The sequence below is a fragment of the Carlito syrichta genome, unplaced genomic scaffold, assembly GCF_000164805.1.
Source record: "Carlito syrichta isolate Samal-C Ts95f unplaced genomic scaffold, Tarsius_syrichta-2.0.1 Scaffold304224, whole genome shotgun sequence".
Lineage (NCBI taxonomy): Eukaryota > Metazoa > Chordata > Mammalia > Primates > Tarsiidae > Carlito > Carlito syrichta.
Genome location: NW_007248320.1, coordinates 259,850 through 283,915, shown reverse-complemented (window position 1 = coordinate 283,915; position 24,066 = coordinate 259,850). Strand labels below are relative to the sequence as shown.

At 40.7% G+C, this 24,066-nt stretch overlaps 1 protein-coding gene across 1 annotated transcript in view; it reads left to right on the top strand.

Annotated features, from left to right (window-relative positions):
* The window catches only part of NR4A3 (nuclear receptor subfamily 4 group A member 3), a 36,066-nt gene that overhangs the window by 1,561 nt on the left and 10,439 nt on the right, over window positions 1-24,066 (top strand). The window contains exons 2-6 of the mRNA XM_008059511.2: window positions 1-647; window positions 4,544-4,673; window positions 5,135-5,307; window positions 16,912-17,111; window positions 19,718-19,896. The exon at window positions 1-647 is cut by the window's left edge and continues 321 nt beyond it. Coding sequence (XP_008057702.1) covers window positions 1-647; window positions 4,544-4,673; window positions 5,135-5,307; window positions 16,912-17,111; window positions 19,718-19,896 — 1,329 coding nt within the window. The remainder of the gene's footprint in view (window positions 648-4,543; window positions 4,674-5,134; window positions 5,308-16,911; window positions 17,112-19,717; window positions 19,897-24,066) is intronic.

The following is a 24,066-nucleotide window of genomic DNA, read 5'->3' as shown; positions in this document are numbered from 1 at the left end:
CGCAGCCGCAGCCGCAGCCGCAACCATCCCTTCCCACCCCCTCTGGCCCGGAGGATGAGGTGCTGCCTAGCACCTCCATGTACTTCAAGCAGTCTCCGCCGTCCACGCCCACCACGCCGGGCTTCCCCGCGCAGGCGGGGGCGCTGTGGGACGACGCGCTGCCCTCGGCGCCCGGCTGCATCGCGCCCGGCCCGCTGCTGGACCCGCCGATGAAGGCGGTGCCCACGGTGGCCGGCGCGCGCTTCCCGCTCTTCCACTTCAAGCCGTCGCCGCCGCACCCGCCCGCACCCAGCCCGGCCGGCGGCCACCACCTGGGCTACGACCCGACGGCCGCCGCCGCGCTCAGCCTGCCGCTGGGAGCCGCCGCCGCCGCCGCCGCCGCCGCCGCGGGCAGCCAGGCCGCCGGGCTCGAGGGCCACCCGTACGGGCTGCCGCTGGCCAAGAGGGCGGCCGCGCTGGCCTTCCCGCCGCTCGGCCTCACGGCCTCCCCGACGACGTCCAGCCTGCTGGGCGAGAGCCCCAGCCTGCCGTCGCCGCCCAACAGGAGCTCCTCGTCGGGCGAGGGCACTTGCGCGGTGTGCGGGGACAACGCCGCCTGCCAGCACTACGGTGTGCGCACCTGCGAGGGCTGCAAGGGTTTCTTTAAGGTGAGCGCATGCCTGCCTCCTCCTGGCGCCAGCCCCCTCGCTGAAGAGAGCTTCCAAGCGGGTGGCAGGAGCGATCCTTGTCCTTCTGAGGGGGAGGTGTCATCCCTACACTACGCTTTCCTAGCTTTACATCCATTTACTTAAGTGCTTTTCACTTGAGGTTCGTCTTCAGCAGGCCATCCCAGACTGACTTGGGTCTGAGAACTGCCTGGCCTGACGCTGGTTTCTGATCATTCTTCTGGAGAGCTTTCAACAGGTTCTCAAAAGGATCTGTGGCTTCAAAAATGCAAACCCTCGTTGCATCCTTGTCTGTTCACCCAAAGTGTCTGAGGGGATAGGGTCTGCATGCCAGGGTCTGGACGCTGTGTCGCATTTAACCCTTACAGTAAGAGCTCTAGAATCGAACAGACTGGAGATTGAATTCTGTCCATTCATTAGCTGTTTGGATTAAGTTTTTTTGTTTTTGTTTTTGTTTTTCCTGTCGCCCAGGCTGGAGTGCAGTGGCGTGATCATGGCTCACCACAGCCTCGACGTCCAAGGCTCAGGCGATCCTCCTGCTTCAGCCTCCCTGGTAGCTGGGACTACAGTCCCAAGCCACCACAACTGGCTAATTTTTGGATTTTTTTTGTAGAGATGATGTCTCGCTATGGTTGCCTTAGGCTGGTCTTGAACTCCTGGGATTACAGGCATGAGCCACCACACCCGGCTAACAGTGTCTTAAAGATACATATTATCCTTGGTTTGCAGATGAGTACATTTAAGCTTGGAGAGAGTACTTAACTGCCCCAGGACACACACTCAGAATGAGATGAGGCAGGAGGCTAACTTACGTTAAAATGTGACATGAAAATGTTCCCCCTTTCACAGCACCACAGTGCTGGACTAGCCAGGTGACCAGCTAGATGCAGTCTGGGACAGCTCACCACTCCGTTCCATCCTGTAGGCACCCTTCCCTACCTCTGTACCATACACAGTACCAAGTGTAGACATTGCTCATTTTCTCATAGGCCTAAAGGAAAATTTTACAGTGGGAATGCCATCAGCCCTCCCTATATTTTACCCATGGGGAAACTGAGGCCTAGAGAGGTGAAGCCTTGTGCAGGCTGTAAGCAGTGATTTAGTGACTTATGGGATGTTTCCAGCTTGTTTCTCCTGACTCCTGGGTTCAATGTTCTTTCTACCACTGGGGACTGGCAGGGAGGGGAAGGGAGGCCTTGCTCTCTTGCTGCTCTAGCTTTTGCTTTTGATTCCCAGGTTTCTTCACATACTTATTTCTGTGCCATCTTCCTAATTCCCTACCAACACCAATCCTCCCCCCCCCCCCCCCACACACACACAAGTTACACCCTGGCCTCCAGTGCTAGGTGGGGTAGAGGGAGAGGGGAAGCCAGATTCTGATTGGGTAACTAGGATTTAGGAGGCCAATTGGATGGATGGATGTTTCTGGAAGCATGCTGGAATTGGAGTCAGAAGACTCAATAGGAGACCTTGATCTGGCACCTACCAATTGTATGATGTTGGGCATGACACTTATTTCTAGGCCTGTTTCCCTAGAAGTGAATAAAACTCAGAGAGGGGCTGTGTATTAAATGAGTTAAAAACATGTATAAAAGCACTTTGTAATCTTTATCAGACCATAAAACAATAGTTTATTATTAAATTAAAACTACAAAGTGTTTGTAAAAATGCACATGTTGTACAGTGGAGTACATAGCAACAAGCAACAGTTATTTTTGTATCTGCAGGTAGTAATCATATTATTACATGAGAAGATGCTTGTAGAGACTTTGCAGTATGTTAAGTTCCCTACAGTTATGCAGGATTATGATGTTTTAAATGCAGAATCTTAGCCTTTTTTCCCCCTGTCTTAACTACTCAAGCTTCACCAGGGCTACATTCAAGTAAATGCATTCCTTTAGCAGATTTAATTTTTGCAGAATTTCAGTGGAAATGCTGAAGGGTAGTAAAATTGGCAGCAGAAAGAGGAAAAGAAATAAAAACAATTAAGAGAATTACACATAATACACGAATATAATCACCCCTAAATAATTGAGGATTGACCAAAATAAGAGAGTGGTAATTCATTCTGAGTCTAGAAATGTCAATTAAGTGTTCCCCAACAGCTTCCCTTTTCTGCAGCAATCCCTTGAAAACAAATCTATACTTGAAAGGGTGGGGGCAAGATGGGGGAGAACCACCCCACAGATCTGTTAATTAAGGGAACCAGAGCAGGTTTTACCCAGTGGCTTTCTACCATTAAATTGAATTCTTTAAAAATGTGACATGAAGTGCAGTTAATGATGGGAATTTGGTGATTGAACCATAACGATCTCCTCCTGTCCTTAAACTGTGCAGACACACACAAATGTGGGGAAGGTTTCAGGTTATTGGGAAAATGTATACCTGAAGCAAAATGCCACCAGTGCTCAAATTGGCATATAGCCTTGAGGATGATGGCAAGAAATAGAGTGTTAGAAACTACTGCATGTTCAATGAAAGCGAGCTTTATTCAGGAAACACACATTTCCTCCCCTTACAGATTGCTGAGAATTTAAATGCTGGAAACTCAGAACTATGTCTGTGTTTCAGAATTTTGCATTCTAAACTAAAATCACCTACTGAAGCAGGGGAAATATGTCTTAGACTTGAGATAGGTTGGCTTTGTTATGCTGTTTAAGCTTTATGTAAGCAATTTAGAAACCATCCCCCAAAATGAAATTAAAAGTTGATAGGGTGAAACTGAAACATGGGGGTTGAAGATGACTGAAAGTAAAGGTTGAAAGTAAATCTAGACTTCTGGACACAAAATAGATCACAAAACCCATGCAGCCCAGGCTTCCCAAATAAATTCCAACTTTCTGCTCTATTTGGAGTTGTATAGATGCAGGTAATTTCTGAACAATTTCACCCTAAGTAGTAAAACACATTCATTTATACAAATGTTTTCAATTTACAAAGCAAGCATTTTTTAAAATTTGGAGCATAAAATATGCTTAATTATTTCTCCATGTGTCATTTCAAAATTATATGGATACTAAAAATTGCAACTTTTTTTTAATATTCAAGCCCAAGTTTTAGAATATGTCTTTTACAATATGGTTATTTTGGTGTCTCTGTCAATAGTCATTTATGAAATGACCAATTAATGGGAATTTTCACTGAAAATGTGTGGTTCTCATATTTCTTTTTTCCTCTCATGCATTTTTTGTCCTTTGGGCTTTTTTTTTTTTTTTCTTCCCTGGATGTGTTAGTGATTTTTATTATCCAGTTTTAAGATTTTGCTTTTAAAAATTAGAAATGGCCTGTTTACCATATATATTATTTAAATAAAAAATAAACCACATAGGCTGATTAAGTGAATTTCTTTTTATGTTAAAACATTATTTTTCTATGTATTTTAACTAGACAAATCCTGATCTTGCTTTTTATGATTTCATCTTTATTGGGTAACAAAGCCAGTTACTGTGATATTTGACTTACGATAGTGCGAGCAAACAAAGTACATCTCAGATAATTTTGATTTTATTTTAATAAGGTCAGCAATAATCAGGGGAGTGGAACAAGTAGAAAATTGTTCCCAAAGGGATATTAAAAGTGGAGATAATCTAATTCTCCAAGGTATGATATGTTGACCTGGTAATTTCAGATATGATTTTATCATTCAGAGTTGGGTGTCTCCTGAGACTTGCTTTAGAACAATCCGAGATGATTTTCATTGTCAGCAGCTAACACTAATAAAATTGTTTTTCCTGCAGGCTAGCGTGTTAGGAAATTAAATTTATCGAATTATACGAATTGCACTGTCGCTTTTCACATTGTAATTAAAATACATCTTGTCAGGTCCTACCTCTTTCCAGAAACTATTAGTTGACTATCTCTGTCTTGTATTTTCTCAGAGAACGGTGCAGAAAAATGCAAAATATGTTTGCCTGGCAAATAAAAACTGTCCAGTAGACAAGAGACGTAGAAACCGATGTCAGTACTGTCGATTTCAAAAGTGTCTCAGTGTCGGAATGGTTAAAGAAGGTATGGATATAATGCCTTTTACCCAGCTTTCTTATATTCTCAGAAATCATTGGAAAAAATGTTAATATTTACATTGGGATGGTGAATTTTTCTAGTTCCTTGTGCCTTTCAACATTTTATTTCTATGGTATATATTTACATTTAAAAATAACTGAGGGCTATTTATTCTAATTTCTCAAAATTAATAGAGAACTTGTTTGCATATATCTTTGTTCTATTTAAGAAGGAGACTTTTAGGGCTAATTCACTGCCAAATTTAAGTATGAGGTGGCTTTTATGCTGCTTGTTTCAATTCTCATTAAATTATTGTATGAATATTATTTCAAACTTATTGCCACTTTTAAATGGTTGATCTCATTAATGATTGCTAAACTGTAATGTGTTTTGATTCCTCTTTGTGATTTATGGCTATTCATAACATAATCTTTGAAGATTGCTTTCTTTGTCTCTTTCGGCATCAGTTGTCCGTACAGATAGTCTGAAAGGGAGGAGAGGTCGTCTGCCTTCCAAACCAAAGAGCCCATTACAACAGGAACCTTCTCAGCCCTCTCCACCTTCTCCTCCGATCTGTATGATGAATGCCCTTGTCCGAGCTTTAACAGACTCAACACCCAGAGATCTTGATTATTCCAGAGTAAGTTGTATGATTTCCTGCTTTCAAATGAATGATCAGGGTCACTATTCATGAGACTAGTAATAAGAGGTGATTGAATGACTTTGTGCCTGGCACCGTGCTAGACAGTTTTCATACCTTTTCTGCATCTTTCACTTCATTTAGCAATTCAGTGCATCCATTGCACCAAATAATTTTTGCCTTATTGAATCTCTAAATACCTTAACAAATGACCCTGATAGTGCTGCACCTGGCATACCCATTGTTGCAGGATTCCTGGTGGTTGTGCCAGTGGAAATCTGCACAGGTGAACTACAATGTGTAGATTTCTCTCATAGTCCAGACAAAGTGTCTACTGTTTTGTTTTGTTTTGTTTTTTCATCTTATGATCAAACCATCTGGGTGAGCCTCAAATTATTCTTAAGCAGTTTACCCAATTGCATCGGCATTGATTGACCTGCAGCTTATTCAGAGGGATTAGACCATTGATGGAGAGGAGCAAGCTCTAGCTTGACTTCAGATGTCAGGAGAATTGGGATGAAATGCCACCTCTGCTGCTTACTGCCTGTGTCACCTGGCTCTTGCTCATAGCTTTCTCATCTCTTCAGTGAGATGATTACAATGTTTAATCTCAGAGGGGTGTTTTGAATATCAGTCACACAAAAATGATGGTTGTGAGAATGTTTTGAAAACCATAAATGATTACCAGTGTTGTTATTTAAGTCAATCAAAACATATCAGTGTTTTTACTTCATATGGGACATAGTAAAAGCTCATCAGTTTGAACTCTGAAAATTCCTCCAAAATTTGGATAGCACAGAGAAGAGTCATGAGAAAGATTTTCTGAGCAAATGTACAAACAGTTCTGTAAGGCAGTTTTTAAAAGAATGTAGAAAAATAAATTTTCTAGTAAAACAGGATTTCACTGAAGAAGGAAGGGAAAGGAAAAAGTTCACAATAATTGAGCAATTTCTGCATGCTGGATATTGTGGTACATTATCTCATTCGACTCTTTAAACCACCCTAAACTGTAGGGATCATTATTCCCACTTGAAGACAAGAAAACTTAGAAACACAGCTCACACACAGATAACAAGACACCACTCCAGGGGGCCCCAGTTGGTTGATCTGACGTGGCAGCTACTACCAGATTGCCTTCCCCAGGTATAATCAGCATTTCAAGCTTCTGGCTGAATGACTGGCAAAGAGTGTGAGTGTGTCACTGCTATATGCCCACCTTTTAGGTTGCAGTGTTGATAGAAATGATTGTTGTACCTGCTGTGATCCTCTTTCTCTCATCCTCACTCTCATTAAAGGCTGTGAAGCCTCCTCTCTGCACCTGATCACAAGACATCATATGAGAAGCATGGTAGATCCTTAGCATCAAAGGTTGAGGACTCTTACTCTGATTACAAGTAGTGACTCTTGACTAAAGTCAAGTCTCAAATAATAGTATAATGGAATAATGTAGTGGTTAAGGGCTTAGGCTTTGGAATCATGCAGGCCTAGATAAAAATTCCAAAGCTGCTATTTACTGGCTAGGTGACCTTGAGCAACTAACTAAACCTTTTAATGCCTCAGTTTCCTCATCTGTGTTATGGAATAATAATATCTGCTTCCTGGGGTTGTTTGTGACGGTTAAATGTGATGATAACTTGTCAAAGTAATAATATCTGCTTCCTGGGGTTGTTTATGAAGGTTAAATGTGATGATAACTTGTCAAAGTATTAGTACAGTGCCCTGTATATTATATCCTTGACCAAACTTTTGTACTCAACCATTTGTTGACTAGATGAACACTACACATGCCAGATATGACACAGATGTAACATCATTATGATCACTATTTCACAGATGAGGGAATTAACACTGAGAGAAGCTAAAAGGCTGACTTGCCCAAGGTCACATCGCTAGAATGAGGAACCAAGTTTATTAGGAGCAATTGTATTGCACCTAAAGTCTGTGCTCCTAAATACCAAGTGGCACTACCTCGTTTCAGTGAGAGTAGGTGCTACAAAAGTATTCAGGAAAGGAGACTTCTCCCTGAAGCACCCCGGCCTCTCCTTATGCAGTTTGTCTGAATTAACAAAGCTTCTAGGCACTGCCTAGATTACAACACACAATCTGACATTGTTCCAGGGCATTTGAAAACACTATCGATGGCCAGTTCAGATAATTTAGGCCCCAAAAGTGATTTTTTTTGCCCCAAATTACCAATTATCAGTCTACGTGGCCTAATTAGTCATTCAATGGCAAACCCTACCCAGCACTTTGAGTTGTCCCAGCTGGGAACTGCCTCCAGACTGAAAAATCAATCCAGTGTGTTTGCTTGCCTCTGCACCATTCAGTCTGTTAGTCTAGAGTCATCATCCTCATCAACAAACATTTATCCAATTTAATTGTTAGCTTTGTCCAAAATAGCAGATTGACCATGCCAGAGTCTGGGTCACATTGATACTACCTTTGGGGCCTGGTGCAATTTTCCAAAGCATATTTATTTTAATTGCATTGTTTTGAAATCAGGTTGAACCTCATAGCTTGGATTCTCCTGCTTTTAGATAGCTTTACTAAATTATCCAAAATTGGACCAAAATCAACTAAATTAAAAGACTTTTTAAAAAATACAGTGAGTTTTCATCAAAAACTTGGATGAAGGCATAAGAGCATGCTGATCACATTTGCAGATGACAGAAAGCTGGGAGGGATCGCTAATATGATGGATGTCAGTATCAACATTCAGAGTGATCTCGACAGGTTGGAACAGGAAGGGCTGAAACCATCACGAAGAAAGTTAACAAAAATAAATGTGAAGCTCAGCATTTAGAATTTTTTAAAATGGGAGAGGCTTGGCTTGTCAATGGTTCACGTTAAGATCTTGGGAGTTTATTCCATACACACTCAATAGGAACCAACAAAGTATGTGTATGGTGGAAGAGAGGGTAAGCTAAATTACCTTAACCTGCAGTAGTAGAAGTATGAGACCAGAACCAAGTTGGTGATGGTCCCGTGAACTCTGTCCTGTCAAACCACACTTCAAAGATTGAGTCCAGTTCTAAGCTGGGATTTTAGAAAGACATTTCTGGAAACTTGTAAGGGTTGGTTGGGGGGAAAAGAAAGGGAAAAGATTTGGCACGATTAGGCCACTCTTTTGCCCTGGGGTAAAAAGGACTGTTGCTCCCAAGGACAAATCTAGAGGGAGAAGGAGGGGGACCTCCTCCAGCTCCCTCTGATGACAAATGTTGGCCACATTAGCACAATGGAAGTGTCAGTTCATTACCACAAGAAATCATTAAGAATAACATGTTACAGGATTCTTCACAAAGGGAAAGATTATTTTGGATGACCATAAGTCCCTTTTAATTCTAAGATTTCATGATTCTGAGGTTTACCTTATTGTCCCTAAATGTAAGTGCTTACATATATATGTACAAAAATAATAAATGTTAAATAACTTGCTTTTTAACAAGATTGAAGTTACTTTCTTCTCAATCAAAATATTAGCACATAAAAGAAAAAAATGAATATATTGAATATCTACTTTGAGCCAGGCACTATCACATATATTCTTTCTGTTGTTGTTGTGATATATCATAGTTGTACATAATTTATGTGTACATATGATATTTTCAAATCTTTATACAATGTGCGATGATCAAGTCAGGATAATTGGGATATCTGTCACCTCAAGCACTTTGCTTTGTGTTGGGACCATCACAATTCTTTTCTTCTAGCTATTTTGAAATATACAATAAATTATTGTTTACTTTAATTTCCCTTCTGTACAATCAAATACGTGAATATATTCTACTAACTGTATGTTAGCACCCATTAACCTACTTCTCTTCATCCTCCCACCCTCCTTCCCTTCCCAGTTTCTGGTAACCTCCATTCTGCTCTTTACCTCTGTAAGATCAACTTTTTTAGCTTCCACATATGAGTGAAAACATGCAATATTTGTTTTACTCTGCCTCACTTGTTTCACTAAACATAATGACCTCCAGTTTCATCGATGTTGCTGAAAATGACAGAATTTCATTCTTTTTTTGTGCCTGAATAATATTCCATTGTGTATGTGTACCACATTTTTCTATCTACTTATCCAGTGATGGACACCTAGATTAATTCCTTATCTTGGCTGTTGTAAATAATGCTGTAATGCATTATTTATGGGAGTGCAGATATCTTTTTGATATACTCACTTCCCTTTTTTCTGTATATATGCCTAGCAGTAGGATTGCTGGATCATATGGTAGTTCTATTTTTAGTTTATGGGGCAATCTCCAAACTGCTTTCCATAATGACTGTACTGCTTTCTATTCCCACCAGCAGTGTTCCCCCTTTTTCCACATCCTCACCAGCATTTGTTATTTTCTGTATTTTTGGTAATAACCATTCTGAGTGAGATAATATCTCATTGTGGTTTGGATTTATATTTCCCTGATGATTACTGATGGTGAACATTTTTAAAAATACACCTGTTGGCTATTTGTATGTCTTCTTTTGAGGAATGTCTAGGGTTTTTGCCCATTTTTAAACAGATTGTTTTTTTGCTATTGAGCTGAGTTCCTTATATATTCTGGTAATATAAAGTTAAATTGATAATTTGCAAATATTTTCTCTCATTCCGTAGGCTGTCTCTTTACTTTTTTAATTGTTTCCTTTGCTGGCCATCACATATATTCTTATGTAATTTCATTTACTCTCCTTATGCATGGTATAATTTATGGTTTGGGTAATTTTTTTAAGACTGTCACTCATTGAAATTCAATTTTCACAACATCTTCCCCCTTAAAGTTTTATATTTACAAATTCATAGAACTGGAGGTGACCTTTGGATCATCTAATCCAACCCCCATATTTTCAGAGGAGTATATTAAGACTTAAAGGCATGAACTGGCTTGCCTAAGGTCAGTGGCAAAGTTAGGACAAGATCCAAATCTCAACACTCCAGGTAATGTTTCTATATCATCATACTGCCACTGCTATTTGATGGTAATAGACTATATTTTTTTAAACAGGAGCTTTATATGATTTTTTAAAATTACAAAAATAGTAATATATACCCTTTGTTGTTTTTTTGTTTGTCTTTTTGTTTGAAATGGCAAACCATTTAGAAGTGAATAAAATGAAAAATGAAAGTCTCCTCTTCATTTCATCCTCTGCCTGATCTCACTCCTTAGCAGTAACCGATGTTAACATTTTAGTGTGTATCTGTAATTTATTACATTCTAAATAAGAATGTGCCCTGTCAAGTTTGAGTCAGAGAGTTGATTTGACCCATACAATTTATTAAAGATGCTAGCTTCTCCCAGTGAGCCAGGTTAATAGAAAAAGGAGAAAATGTGTTGTCAGCCCAGTATGTTTTAATCTCCATGTACCAGCCTGTGTGCCTTTAAGGTAGTAAGTGAGCAGTTTTCTCCCTATTTGTGAGAATGGGAGGTGAAGGGGTTTTGTTCCAAGTCACAGAGGGAATGAACGTTTTAGAGGCCAGAGAGAGCTCCTGAGCTCTGTGAAGCGTTCCTGGCTCTGGGACCTTCACTTCTTCTTTGGGCCAAACTTCTCTCCCTCAAAAGTGAGCCCAGATCACTGTACATCAGTGCAGTCAAAACATGTCACATTTGATTTGTCTTTTCTCAAAATGTTGCTGTTCTCTGCCCCACAGTTGCTTTTAATTTAGCAATACAAGTATATTGCTAAAGATACTGGGCTTGGCTGCATAATTACTAACGAGAAAATATACTCAATGTCCTCATGAGTTGGTCACTGCAAATATCTTCAGCTCAGTAGGATATTTTCTGGTAATTGGTGTCACTTAGTGTAGTAACTCACAGGGGTCCTCAACCCCCTGGTCATGGACTAGTCCATGGTCTGTTAGGAACCAGGCCACACAGCAGGAGATGAGCAGCATGTAGGTGAGCAAAGCTTCACCTGTATTTACAGCTGCTCCCATTGCTTGCATTACCCCCTGAGCTCTGCCTCCTGTCACATCAGCAGTGGCATGAGATTCTCATATATTACCATGTAATGATAATAGCAATAAGGTGCACTATAAATGTAATGAGCTTGAATCATCCTGTAGAAAAATTGTCTTCCATGAAACCCTAATGCCAAAAAGATTGGGGACAGCTGTAGTAACAGACTTGCAAGTACAAGAGATATCGTTCAGATAAAACAAGGTACCAGCAAATGGCATTTAAGTGTGTTAACAAGATAGCCTAAGAAACCATGTGGCTAACACATGTTAGACCTACAAAGTAAGCCGCATGAATACTGCAAAAAGCGGTTTTGTGAACCTTCTCGGAAGACCCTCTCAAATTGTTACCAATTCACTAGATGATTTCAGGTCAATTTATGTCTTTCAGAATGCCACAGGCTCCTCATCAGAATGGGAAAGAGATTGGACTAAATTTGTTTCTGTGATCCCTTCCAGTCTTCTCATTCTCTGACCCTCTGATCTTATACCTGCTATAGTTCCACTATGAGTATAGGTCAGTTTCCCAAAGCATGGTGCCTAGACTGTCTCTACCAGAAAGAGCTGGATTAGTTGGCTTTAATATGCAGACTCTTCAAGGCGTGGTGTCTAAAAAACAAAAAAAGAATAATAAAAAATAAAAGGCAGTCTCCCAGGCCACACCCAGACCTAGAACTGGGGAGAGAAGGAGGCAGGCCTGCAGGCAGGACTCTACATTTTAACAAATGTCTCAGATGATTTTTTGGCACACTAAGGTTTTAGAGCCACCAATATAGTTTAATAAGAACAAAATTTTACCTTGAGCTTTCTGGCTTTTCTTGAGATTGAGAAGGGATAAGCAATGGAGATAAAAATCTTCTGTAAAGTAATTAATTCATTTAACAAATATTTATTGAATGGCTGCTGAGTGACAGGCACTAGGACAGTGGACACATGTTGAACAAGACAAAGCCCCTGCCCTCATAAAGCTTACATGCCAGTGAAAGAGAAAGAAAGTAAACAAATATGTAACTGCAATAATTTCATTGGTGGGAAGAGAGGAGTTTTTTGTTTTGGGGTTTTTTTTTTTTTTGGGAGAAGGCATAGAGTTAGAAAAATTGGGGGCAAATATATTCATTGCCATTTTTTTCATTGTCAGTTTTTAAAATGTCACTTTTTAAAGTGTAAGAACCTAAGAATATGTGTACGTGGTTTGAATCATAGAATGACCACATCTAAAACTTTTAGAGATAAACAGACCCAGAGGAAAGTAACATTCTAAGGTGAGAAAAACATGGCCTTAGAATATTTTACATATCTAGCCAGGGCTGAAAACGAGATGTAGTAAATATTAAATTCCCATCTACTTGGAAGCCTCATATCACTAATTTTTTAGGCTTGGTATTCTCCAAGGATCTCACTTAATTCCTATTTACATAACTTATTTTAGGCCTGGGCTATTACTGAAGTCTGACTTGTACAACTGTGTTATTGCCATATAAAATGCACAGACTCATTTTAGTTTAAATAACATCTATCACTGTTGTTTGAAACCCTAGATTCTCATTCTAGGTGCCTCAGAGAAATCTTCCTTGGGCACTGACTGTCAGTAAATGTAATAATGTATCTTTGACTAGTGGTAAAGCCAGAGTTCTGATGGATCAATGATCCCTATAGACTGAGGGAAAATTAGAATAAACAGGAAAAAAAGATTCATTTAAAAAAATCTTTCTATATTTGGCCTCTGCTTGGTTGGCATGACAGTAAACAAATATTTCTTCTTCAAACCTGAAACCTACCTTCCCAGAGACAGTAATGACGTAGGGGAGCCAGAACCAGTGCTGGGGATCCAGTTCTTCCAACTGTAGGTTCAGTATTCCTTGAGTGAGGTTTTTCTAAACTGCTAGGCCAGGCAGAAAAAGAATCTTAAATGTTTTGCTCTGTTTCTTTAAATCTTACAAAGGGGATCCAAAAAAGCCTGGAATTTATTTATAAAAAATTATGTATTCTCACATGTTTAAACTTCAGTCATCTTCAAAATACTCTCTGTTTGACGCAATACACCTATTGAGATGCTTTTTCCACTGCTTAACAGAGGTTTTGAACTCATCAATCTTGATGCCTTTTAGTATTTCTGCTGTTTTTCTGTTTCGCCTCTTCCGCATCAGCAAAACGTTTCCCTTTGAGTACTTTTTTCATTTGGGAAAACAAACAAATAAAAAAGTCGCCTGCATTTAGATTGGGTAAATAGGGAGAGCAGGGCACAGGGGTCATGCTATTTTTGGTCAAAAACTTCTGAACACTCAGCATAGTGTGGGCAGGTGTGCTCGTAAACCACCCATCATAAAATGGGCAAACGTGTTGAAAGACTCTGCAAAAGAAAAAATCACTGAAGCTGAATGCAGTCTCTCATAACAGTGCTAGCTGGTCCACTGATGCCGATGGGTTCCTAGAACACCTAACCTAGTGGAGGAAGCCTGTACTACAAGGGGTCCAACCTCCAACAGATAATTCCAGTTTGTTTGGTTGGTTGGTTGGTCCCCCTCATATGTCCAATAGAAGAGATTTTTCTTTTTCCCCAGCATTGAATGTTGACCCTCCGGTAACCCCAAGTTACTGGTGGCTCAGGCTGAATCCAGTTTGGCTCCAGAATTCTGGGACTTAGACCAGAATCAATGCAGGTGAAGCCCAGAGGATCTGGCTGGAGTCTGGCAGGCCAGGCCGGCTGGCTTTCCTCCTTGCTGGGCTCCATCAGAGAAAAGTACCCATGCAAGGTGAATAGGCACTTCACCTCCCTGTGTGCAGGAGGCATGAAATGTGAGCCCAGCAGGGGCAGAGGACTCTAGGTGAAAGCTACGCGCTCTGGTGGATTTTGAACAAATATTGGAATCAGAGAGATTGTTGAGTTGTGAGCTGGCTTTCAGGGAAGTCAGTGCAGGAGGGAGCTGTCAGATCTCATTCCTAGGGGAAAGTATTCATCCTTTAGTCTTTTTTTCTCCATTTAACCCACTATTTTAAAACAAAATAATGCTGAAGCAATGTAAAATTCCAGGCAGTAACATCATACCTGGTGTGATTTAGCAACATTTAGAATCATTGAATGCAAGAGCCAGAAAGAAACTTAGGGATTCGCTAGTGCATTCAATTCCTGCTTCAGAGTCAGAAGAGTTAAGTGACTTGTCTAGTGCTACACAGCAAGTTAGTGCTGTACATGGACAAGGATCCCATAACCTGCTTCTTAGTCTAACATAATTTCCTCTACTCCATATTACCACTCACTATAGAGTTTCACATGCAGTGCTCTCAGCTTTTAAAAGGGAGAACTGCCCTGAATTTCATCCTGTGCCTAGAGAGCATATGGAATTAGATTCATAAATAAGGAGGAAGGAAAAAAAGAAAAATCCCCTTTTCCCACTCTTCTCCAGTTAAAAATATGAGGGCTGAAAGGAAGTAGTAGGAAGTGTCTGTGACATAGGATCATGCCACCATCCTTGAATGTCCTTGGGAAGGACTACTTCCTTCTCCTGAACTTTGCTCCCATAGTCCATTACATCACAGAATATTCAGAGCTTCATAGGAAGTTGGGACCGAATATTACAAACTGTCTTCTTCAACCCATTACCCCATTTTATAAATGTGAAAGTTGAGGGATGGTGATAGTTCCAATTATCATAACCACTATAATATCATCATTGTCATCATTTGTTACACATGTTCTCTATATATCAGACCCCTCACATATATTATCACATTTAATCATCCCAATACAATTTTGAGGAAGGTATTATTATCCCCATTTTACAGAGGAGAAAACCGAGGCCTAGGAAAGTGAAATGATACCATATTATTTTACAAATTAGGGACCAGAGCAAAACTGGAATTAAAGTAGCTAGGTTCTCTATCTCATGTTCTTTAGTTATTTCATGCTGCTTCTTGGGAAAACACACACACAAAAAGACTCAATTAGAACAAGTGCCTCATTTCCTCACACCTGGGTAGCACTGAAATAGCACTAAGCTGTTTACTGGTTATTTCTCCTCCAACCAGGTTAGGGCGTTGTGGCAAACCTAAGCACTCCCCTGACTATTCTCTCATTGAAAAAATACTCAACAACTTTTTGTTGAGGTCTAATTACATGGCGGTTATTGTGTTGTTAACACAAACATAGGACCAATGAATATATACCTGAAGAGCTCCATTTAGAGTAAAGCAAAACAATTTTCTGATTGATTTCAAAAATGATCCCACAAGATGTCAGCCAGTAACATCAGACATACTTTCACAACCAGAAGGGTAGGACTTGAAATCACTGAGCCAGTTTAAGTACCGGCTGTATCACTGTTGGTTATGTAACTTGGGAAAGTCTCTTAGTTTCTTTGAGCCTCAGTTTTCCCATTTTCAAATAAGGATGAAAATTCCTGCCCTATAAGAATCAATTGAAAGAAGGAATGCAAAGTCATTCACAGCTGTGTTAATGTGAAGGAAATGATGTACATGTTTACATGAGTGTTTTTTCTTATCTCTTAAATCTCTGTTTCTCTCATGATTATTATCTTGCTAAATCAATCTTCCTGCCTGAAGCAGATACATTTTCCCTCCAGTGATTCATAAAAAAACCCTGATTCTACCAGAATTTCCAAAAGTTGGATAGAGACTTTCTCCCTGCACGTATCTTTCTTCTTCTGGGACTCGCTAGATCAATGCTGCCCGATAGATCTTTCTGTAGTGATGGAAATATTCTACAACACATTTGACTACTGAGCACTTGAAATATGGCTAGTGTAATGGGGGAACTGAATTTTTAAATTTAATTTTTATTCATTTAAGTAGCCAAAAATCCCGAGTCTGTTGGCACATAGCTGCCTTGGTTCTGCCAAAGAGTCCTCCCCTTCCACCACTTCCCAGTTTGTTTTATCTCACAGAAACCCATCAACAGCTAGCAAAAATCATTCATTCTCCTATTGATTAATTCTGTGATTCCTAAACTTCAGTGTGTATGAGAGTCACCTGGAAGGTCTGCCCCCAGAGTTTCTAACTCAGTAGGTCCGGAGTAAGACCTGAGATTGTCTGGCACATTCTCAAGTGTTGCTGATCTAGAGACCACGCTTTGAGAAACACTGGGTTAATTTAGCATCTTGTTGGAAGACAGTTATGCTACAGTGGAATCAGCAGACTCAGGAGACCCATTTGGACACAAAACCCTAGGGCAGTAGCTCTCAATTGGGCTACCCTTTGGAATCACCAGGGAGCTTTTAAAATTCCTGATACCTAGGCCCCATCCCAGACCAATTAAATTAGAATCTCTGAGGGTAGGACCCGGACAAGAGTGTTTTTTAAAGCTCTCCAATGATTGCAGTACATAGTCGAGGTTGAAGACCACTGGACTGATATGATTAAATACATTTGTTTGTTTAAATGATATTATTCTATTAAGTGATGACAATAATAAATTCTATTAAGTGATATTATTCTGTTAAGTGATAACAATAAAATTTGTTCTATGTATGTCACGGGTCCATTGTGAGAATCAGATAAGACTGTGAATGTGGAAGGGTTTTTATAAACTGTAGGACCTAAGATTTAGGCATTGAGAATCTTGGAAGAGCCAATTTGCAAGTGATGCTATTGTCTCCATTGAATCAGGATAATGCTGCTCTCTCTGGTTTGCATTCTAGTACTGTCCTACTGAACAGGCCGCTGCAGGCACAGATGCTGAACATGTGCAACAATTCTACAACCTTCTGACCGCCTCCATTGACGTATCTAGAAGCTGGGCAGAAAAGATTCCAGGATTTACTGATCTCCCCAAAGAAGATCAGACATTACTTATAGAATCAGCCTTTTTGGAGCTGTTTGTTCTCAGACTTTCCATCAGGTAATTACTATTATATTATCTTCCTTCAACGTACTCCTTCCTTTGAAGGAGTTTCCAACTGTGTTTGTAACTGAATCATTGGTGAAACGTTAGCTTAAGAAACAAATGTGAAATAGGAGCAGGCATTTAAAAAAAACCTGAGCAGGCCAGGCATTGTGGCTCAAGCCTGTAATCCCAGCACTTTGGAAGGCCGAGGTGAGGGGATTGCTTGAGTCCACGGGTTCAAGAACAACCTGGGCAACTTGGCAAGACCTCATCTCCACACTAAATCAAAAAATTAGCTGGGCATGGTAGCGCATGCCTGTAGTTCCAGCTACTTGGAAAGCCAAGCTGGAAGATCACCTGAGCCCAGCAGGTCGACACTGGGGTGGCCATGAGCGTGCCACTGCACTCCAGCCTAGGCAATGGAGTGAGACTCTAACTCAAACAAACAAACAAAAAAACGGAGCAATGAGTAATGAAAAGAGCCCTGGACAGCCAGGACACCTCGACCCTAGTCCCAGTTCTAATATGAACTTGCTGTAAGACCCTGAGCACTTGCCTGACTAGCAATTCAGTTCCTCCTATGTAAATGAGGAGGTTGGATTTGGTGATCTCTGAAGTCCCTTGTAATTCCAACATTCTTTGATTCTAGAAAGATTCTCATGACACAGAAAGTATTTCCTGAGAGTCTTTACTTTGGAGCATTGTGTTTAACTCATGCATTTCTGCTTAGCAAGTTACTATTCTAGCACACCTGATGGGCTCTAAAGAGTTCCCATAGCTTCTCAACCCCAGTTTCATTCCAAGAGAATACTCCTGGATCAAAAGATTTAGTCCAACCTACCATGCTCAGTGACACCAACACAAAAAGAAAGTGGTCTTTCAAAAAGCTAGAACCTGAGATCTGAGTTCCTTTCATAAATTTCACATTATATTTATATTTATATATATACACACACACACATACATATATATATGTTTTTATTCACACATAGCATATTTAGTAGCATATTTAATTCCATCTTCCTTGCTTCCTTTCAGTTATAAATTTGTAGGAGAGAGTACTAACATTTTACCAAATATTATAAGAAAACAACATCCTCTTTCCCCTCTTTTTCTTCCTTATCACCCATTCCCCAATTCATACTGTGTTACCAGAAACTCCTGTTTAAAATGTAGGTTCTCATGCCTCATTTCTATCTATTTTGGTTTGGTAGACCTTGAGAGGGAGAAGTCCAGAAGTCTGCATTTTTAACTCATGCTTGGGCAATTCTGATGATGGTCGGAGGTTCATGTTTTAAACTCTGAGATTGAATTGTTCTCTGTGTGCCCTCTGTGAAGGACTCAGTGGGAGAGACAGGGGTGGAATTATAACTAGAGGACCAGTAATTAGCTGAATTTATAGCCAATTCCATGTATACCAGAACTGAGCCAACAATGTGACTGTTAGCTATTGAGCATGCAGCAAAAGATTAGTAGATGGTAAGGATTAAGTAGATGGTAAGCTCCATGCAAGCAGGTACCATATATATCCTATTTACCAAGTTTTCTGTAGTGCCTGGCTTCAGGAATGCCACATACTTGGTGCTGAGTAAATACTTGGCAGAGTGAAGGAATGAATAAAGCTGTTCATCCAAGAAGCAGTTAAAGAGATACTGACTTGTGAATTCAGTAGGCCAAGATAGCTAAATAAATATGTGGCAAGAGATTTGAAAGTTAAAGAAAAACTAAGATTAAAGGAAGGACCACAGAATTCAGAATTTATCTACGAGTGCACCTGTGTTCTAGGCACTGCACATGGGCTTTCACATTTTTTTTTTCACATTTTTTTTTTGTTGTTGTTGTTTTAATTCCCTCAACAATCTTAGGAGGTAGCAAGGAGAATTCCTGTTTTGTAGATAAGGAAAAGGAAGTCCAGAGAGATGAAGGGGGCGCCCAAGCCTGCACGCTGCTAAGTGGTGATGTCCAGCTGCAAGTCCCAGGGCGCCTTTCATGAGAGAAGAATGAGATGATTATGGGCATAATATAAACAAATCAGGGCAGATTTACAAATAACCCTCCGCAGCCCCACTGTTAAAAGCAGAGAAGGTAACACAAAGAAAGGATTTGTTTTATATTAGGCCAGTTTTTAGTTTGTGATTGCCTTTTGGTGCTTGCAGGGACTTGGTGTTTTTAGAGTCTGCACAATGGAATTGTAGTGTCTAGCCTCAGGCCATGCGGTTTTTGACTTAAGAAAATGAAGGACAAGCTCTGACTCAGGAGCCCTGCAGGGAACAGTCTCATGTTCATTGCAGAGAATGTGGGTGCAGTAGGCTTCACTTTTGCAGTCCATGAGTGGCTGCTCCCTCCATGCCCCATCCCAGGGCAAGCCAGCAACTAATTCTCATAATCAGACAGCAGGTACCATACCCCTGTCTTCTCCTGGGCTGATGCTTACCCAGGATATTATACAGACAAGTGGTGCTTGTTGTTTACCCCCAAGTTCATTGCTGGCATGCTTCACAGCATCACCCTGGGATCCCAACACTGCCCTGTGACTGTCTGGGTGCCTGTATGTCATGATGTTATCATGTTGGACAGACTGGAAAGACCTGTTTAATGTGTCTCTTCTCCTCATCCTCCAGGTCAAACACTGCTGAAGATAAGTTTGTGTTCTGCAATGGACTTGTCCTGCATCGACTTCAGTGCCTTCGTGGATTTGGGGAGTGGCTCGACTCTATTAAAGACTTTTCCTTAAATTTGCAGAGCCTGAACCTTGATATCCAAGCCTTAGCTTGCCTGTCAGCACTGAGCATGATCACAGGTAAGCACCACCTTGCCAAAACTGTGTCCTTTTCTCTCCTTTTTTTTTTTTTTTTTTTTTTTTTTTTGTTAAGGTGGAATCTGACCCTGGCTGTCACACACCAGAAAATTAGGAAAATAACTGCTACTTTTCTGAACTATGCTAAGTTTAACTTAGCTTAAACCAAGAAACAGGAATCTACAACTTGTCATGAACTTCTGGGATAGAGGATTCCTTACCTGTTGAGTTATCATTGTCAACAAACCCAGTGTGTATGAAAATCTAACTTCCCAACAGAGCTCTGTTGACAGTTGAACTATCTGTTTCAGGGTTATTTTTACAAAGGGTTTCCAAGGAATATTACCTTAATCAGCTCATTCCTGTGGGGCAGAGGTGATGAGTCTCCCCCTCTCCCAAGTCCTTGGCTAGTGATCCAAAGTAAAACCAAAGAACTATAGACATATAAAATATAACTTGATTTAATAACTTTGAATGGTAAAGGGCTGAGAAAGAGGGATATTTGGTAAAAAGGAAAAATGACTCAACCTAACTTTCAAAACTTAAGAATCAGAGGCATAAAACATACTTGATTTCAATATTATGCCTCTCTCCCTCTATATGTTTCTCCCTCTCTAGTTTTGAGAGACAAAGGATCCTGAGCTGGGTGGAGGGATGGGGCACACTGGGCACGAGAAGGAATACCATCTCCTTGTGGCTGTTGAGGCCTCAGTCCCTGCTCCCTTTGCCTTTTCATACTTTCAGAGTTTCCTGTTAGATATCCTCTTCTGTCAGACTGTGGTGTGGGGAGGCAGTGACAGGGGATGGGGACTAGCTAGTCTTGATGCTCATCCCTGTCCCTTTGGTCCAGACCCAAGCACAGGCTAGGCTGTTGGTCTGAGAGTTAAAGTTCAGATTTGATACACTCTAGGCTGTAGAAAACATGTTTTTCAGGCAGGCGGTGAGTTTTCAGAAGACCAAATGCATCCTCTGTTACAGATGGCCCCTTCTTTCTGTTTCATTAGAAATGTGCATTGGTTGGCTCAAGAGTTGTTTACATGCATTTTCCTGGGACATCTCCAGTTAGCTAAAGTGAGATGTGTTTGTGTGCCTTGAAAGGCAAGGCTGGTTCATCATTTGAAAGTTTACAGGAAGGTCAAGAAAAGTAAATGGCATGGTTACAGTGAGGAATCACAAACTAACTGTTCCCTAGGCATTCCAAATGGAACCTGATTTCCTCCTGCTCTGTGGTCCTGGATGAGAAACTCACTTCTTTTGATGGGGCCACCAGAGATTTCAAGAGAGCTATTAACAGAACAAAAACCAAGGCAGTCCCACAGAGTATGGATTCCACTTGGTGGGCTTTCAAATGGCATACCAGAGCACCCAAAGAAAATAAGCATATTTAAGGCACAAGCATATTACTCCAGCAGGACTGTTATGAAACCGGTTCAAAGGTTACCTTTGAACTAAAGCTCTTCAGCTCAATTTCAAAATTATTCAGCTCTTCCTAGATCAGTCAAACATTCAAGATGAGAAAGTGTGGAGTTTAGTTCCTTTTAAAAGACAAAAAAACAGAAACTCGAGCCAGCCTTGACTTTCTGTGAATAAAGCTAGTACATTGCCACATCCCTATGAAAATGGGTATTGAGTCTAGTTAATCAAGTTTCACTGACCTAGGCACTGTGCTGCATGTCTCTGGGTTTTCAGAAATGATAACACACATCCCTGGAGGACCTAGACATGCAAACCACCACAAGGTGTTGAATGCTGCCATGGAGACATGGGAGTGGGCTCAAAGTGCTCAGAGACAGCAAGTAGGGACAGTCATCCCAGAAGAGATCACAGGAGATCACTGGAGCTGGTCCTTGATAAAAGCAGAGGATGTCTCCAGGTTAAGAAGGAAGGAGTGAGAATTCAGGCATATAAAAATTTGCCACGGCCTTTGAAAATATGACCATCATAAGTTTTAGGAAGGAAGCAACTAAAAAATAGAAGTGATAGGAGATACAGCAGGTCTGATAGGTAAGGGGGTGGGGCAGAGCATGAAGAACCTTCCACTACCAAGTGAGGGGAAGTGGAGTTTATCTTAAAAATAGTGGGGATCCACAGAAGGTTTTCACCAAAGGAGTGTAATGACCAGGCTTACATTTTAGAAAGATCTACCCTTACAGCTGGCATTGAGCACAAATTAGAGTGGGAAAGAAACTAAGAGGAAAAAGGCCAGTCTAGGTGTGAATGCTATGGTTCAAGGGGAGGGCCTACATCAATTTTTGTTTTAGTTGTCCATTAATTCCACTGAAAGAGTAAGAGGCAGCCCCATTCTGGAGAGACTAGGCTATTCAGTACAGACAGAAGTGAGTAGAAATTGAGAGTAGGTGGTACCCGTCCTCTCTCTGTACCCTGTTTGTTCCGTAACCTGCAGTTATAGCTGCTTCGTCCATTGCCCACTAACGTGGAGACTTGCTGGGGAAAGAGGCAGTTTGGCATGGCAGAAATAGCATGGATTTTGGAATCCAGCATGCCAAGATTTTAATCTTGGGTTCCCTATTTAATAAGTATGTACCATGGAGTCATGCATTTCATTTCTCTGAACTTCAGTTTCCCCATCTGTAAACTGGGGATAACCATATCTATTCCATGAAGTGGCAGTGAGGAGTACGGAAAATTAATTTGGTGATGTAGCCAAACTGAATTCAGGAGAGGCACTCAATTCACCTATGTTCTCCTTACCAGTGATGGTGACAGAAACTCCCTCAAATTAGGCATATGCCCCTTCCCCTTGGAAACCCTGGGTAGTTCAAAATCAAACTCAGTAGCATGAACAAAAGGTGATGGCTTTTGTTGGTAGTATGTTTGGTGACTATCTCCTTGGATGCTTGAGTAACAGGCTCAAAGGAGGACAGATATATTAAAGTGATTAAGTTGCACTTACCAATCATGTTCAGTAGGCCCAGTGCTTTATGGGGGTGTTGTCTTTGGACCTCCCTCATAGGTTAGCTCGAGTTCCTGCCAGCCTGGGCAGAGAGGGTTGTTTTAGGTGCTGCTGTTATAACCCACAACAAAAATAAGGCCTGGACCTCATAGCACTCTTTTTGTGATTTGCTGATTGAAAAGAGGTTTGATATGTGTGGAAACATCAGGAAATGGCAGGAAAGGCAATGCCTGGGAAATAGTATGTGTTGTTGTGGACATTAATTTTCATTTGAATATGGGTTCCCATGGTTCTTGACTTCTGAATAAGCTTCATTGATCATAAAGTGTGATTGTGAAATATCAACTGGGCTCATTGCATTAGAAAATCCATCCCAAAATTGTGTGTTCCTAAACCATAGAGAAAAACTTGTGAAAGGGAAATGGAATCTTAGAAGTTCCACTAGACTTGCTTCCAGGAAAAATATTAAGAATCTGGGCAATACTGGTGGTTTGCACAAACATGGCTTTTTTTTTTCTTCTCATTGTTTTTTTTATTCTTCCTCCTCTTTTTATGGCCCCTCATGAAAAACGAGGTGGTGAAGTGGGGCAGGAAATGATTTATTTCAGGTCACCCTCCTTTCCTACAGTAAATGGGGGTTCCCCACAGTTGTGGTTTTCAAATGTTTTTAGGTTCCCAATTTATCTACTCTAACCATTGCATTTTGCCATTGCCACACCTCTGAAGTAATGGAAATGCTTTACTTCTGGTGAGATACCAATTAGTTGAAATCTGGTTGTAGTTAATTATGTGTAATAAATAAGAAACCCTCCAAATAGGAAGTTAGTGTGGCATTAACATTTTATATTATAAAATCCATTCATTAAATAAGTATCAAGAGCCTACTATGTGCCAAGAACTGTGACAGTCTCGAGATGTGAAGATTAAACCAGGTGTGAATTCTGCTGCCAGGAAGTATATAGTCTACTAGGAGATCACGTAGGATTACAATATGATGAACTTGGTATATGATGGTTCATGCTCAGGTCCTAACCTCAGAGTAAATGCATTTCCCATATAGTAATGGGGAAAACAAGATTGGAAATGTAGTTTTTAGCCAGAAGGTGGAAGGAATCTTAAGTGCCCAAATGCCATTTTGTGACTCACTACACTAAAAAAATGTCCCCTGTGGCTTTCTTTTCTCTACTCAGGTCTTCTGTCAAAAAGAAAATGACTCCTTTCTCTTTTGTCTGTAATCTTTTTCCTGGTCTTATCGAAAT